Below are 1,896 nucleotides of genomic sequence, written 5' to 3'. Positions count from 1 at the left end.
TCCCAGTGATAAATGGCCAAAACTCGAGAATGTTGTGGTTTACTATTGTGTGATCTATCTAAATAATGAGGAATAAGCTTATTTTTTCAGACAGCACTATTAGCTATGTGCATATTATGAGTTTTATTCGAGCTAGATCTTGGACTTGATTTATTTCCAAAATTGTCCCAAATAATTTAGTCTTTGTAAATTGGTAAATTATTTTATCTTCTAAAAAGATCAAACTTTGATATTTCTCTTGTATTGGTTTTGTGTTGCTTTTAATACAATTTGCTTATAAAAGAACATTGAATTTTTCTGAAAAGTAATACAAATGAATGACGATGATAAACTCATTGTGTATAATCTTTATACTAATAGTTGATAAATATTAGTATAAATAATGTGCTAATACTATAACAAAATAAGCCTAAGTATCACTGTCAAATAATAATGTGCTAATACTCTAACAAAATAAGCCTAAAATAAATCAACGTTCCTTTTCTTATGGGTGGGGTAGGATGTTGAAGTTGTGATTTATAACTCTCACTTGCCATCTTTATCCACTCAAGTATAAGTCTCATTTGGCATTAATCACGACGCTAGTTAAAATGCTTGCTTGACCTTCAAATCATGTCAACTCTATTATGAGACAAACACATACGTTGATCTGAACCAAAAATAATAACAATTTGAACATTCCAAACACTGTAGCAGCGGGTCATGAACCATGCCTTTTTGTTTTTGTTTATGTTTCCCCCTCCAGGTGTCTTTGTCCTTATAATATCTATTAGTATATAAGTAATATAACAGTATATATTTGTTCCCATCATGATAAATCTTGAACTATAAATACTCAAGTTCCAATCATAATCTAATCATTGGACTCTTTTCTTTTCTCCAAACAAACTTGCTTCTCTGAGATTATCTCTCTAGAATTGATTGAGGGTACAAGGAAGTAAAAACGAAAACAAAAGAGAAATGGCCGATCAAGAAACTTTGAAAAAATCACCTTCTCAAGAAAAATATGGGAAGGTTCAATCTGCAATAAAAATATTGTTTCTAGTTTTGTTTGTTGGTTGGATTTTCATTTGGATAATGGTGCCCACAAATATTGAGAGGAATAAATGGTTGCCTCAAATCCGAAGAGAGACTAATTCTACATATTATGGAATAGAAGGTCTCTTTTTATTCATTTATGCATTTCACTTTGTGCTTAACCTAGAGTTAATTCCTTTATTTTATATATTCTAATAATTAATATCCCTATGGTCTTCTTATATTACAGGTGCATCATTTCTGATTTATACTTCACCATTCTTACTCATGGCTGTTTTGGGATGTGTCTATCTCCATATAGCCAAAAAATCAAATGATTCCAACATGGAGAGGTACCATTTCTTGTATCCCTTAGACCTATTTTTTGATTACTCAACTTTATTTAATCAGACTTATATATATGCTTTGGTTTTCTGCATCATCAGTTGTAATGTCTCAAAACTTGATGTAGCCATATGCAAGCGTCCAGTACTTGTAAAAGGCCCTCTTGGCATTGTTTCTGGTACAGAGCTAGCGTTCTTGCTAATGTTCATTGCACTCCTTATTTGGTCCTTTGCAAAATTGTTACACAATGGTTTTGTCAAAATCACACCGCAGTTAGCAGCAAAAGATGGCCAAACAATGTAAGAATTTTTATATCAAACTCAGTGTATTAAATTACAACCATATTTTTAAACAATTTTGGTAAACACAACAACAATTTAAAACGTTGATCAAACTCCTAAATCAAAATTTTTAAACTATAGTCAAAGTGCAATTTAGCTCATAGTAATATAATGGTGATGGATGACATTTCTCCCGATCTATTGTAATAATTACAATAATTATATACAATATAACCGAAAACTCGAGAGTTTA

The 1,896-nt window shown here is 31.0% G+C and overlaps 1 protein-coding gene across 1 annotated transcript in view; it reads left to right on the top strand.

The window, feature by feature from the left end:
- The window catches only part of LOC109356105 (ferric reduction oxidase 2-like), a 4,590-nt gene continuing 3,579 nt past the window's right edge, over window positions 886-1,896 (top strand). The window contains exons 1-3 of the mRNA XM_019599444.1: window positions 886-1,159; window positions 1,268-1,370; window positions 1,464-1,661. Of these exons, the coding sequence (XP_019454989.1) occupies window positions 961-1,159; window positions 1,268-1,370; window positions 1,464-1,661 (500 nt within the window). The 5' untranslated portion in view covers window positions 886-960. The remainder of the gene's footprint in view (window positions 1,160-1,267; window positions 1,371-1,463; window positions 1,662-1,896) is intronic.

This window comes from Lupinus angustifolius, chromosome LG09 (assembly GCF_001865875.1).
Source record: "Lupinus angustifolius cultivar Tanjil chromosome LG09, LupAngTanjil_v1.0, whole genome shotgun sequence".
Lineage (NCBI taxonomy): Eukaryota > Viridiplantae > Streptophyta > Magnoliopsida > Fabales > Fabaceae > Lupinus > Lupinus angustifolius.
The sequence above is the reverse complement of the archived record's forward strand: the minus strand, read 5'-3'. Positions and strand labels throughout refer to the sequence as shown.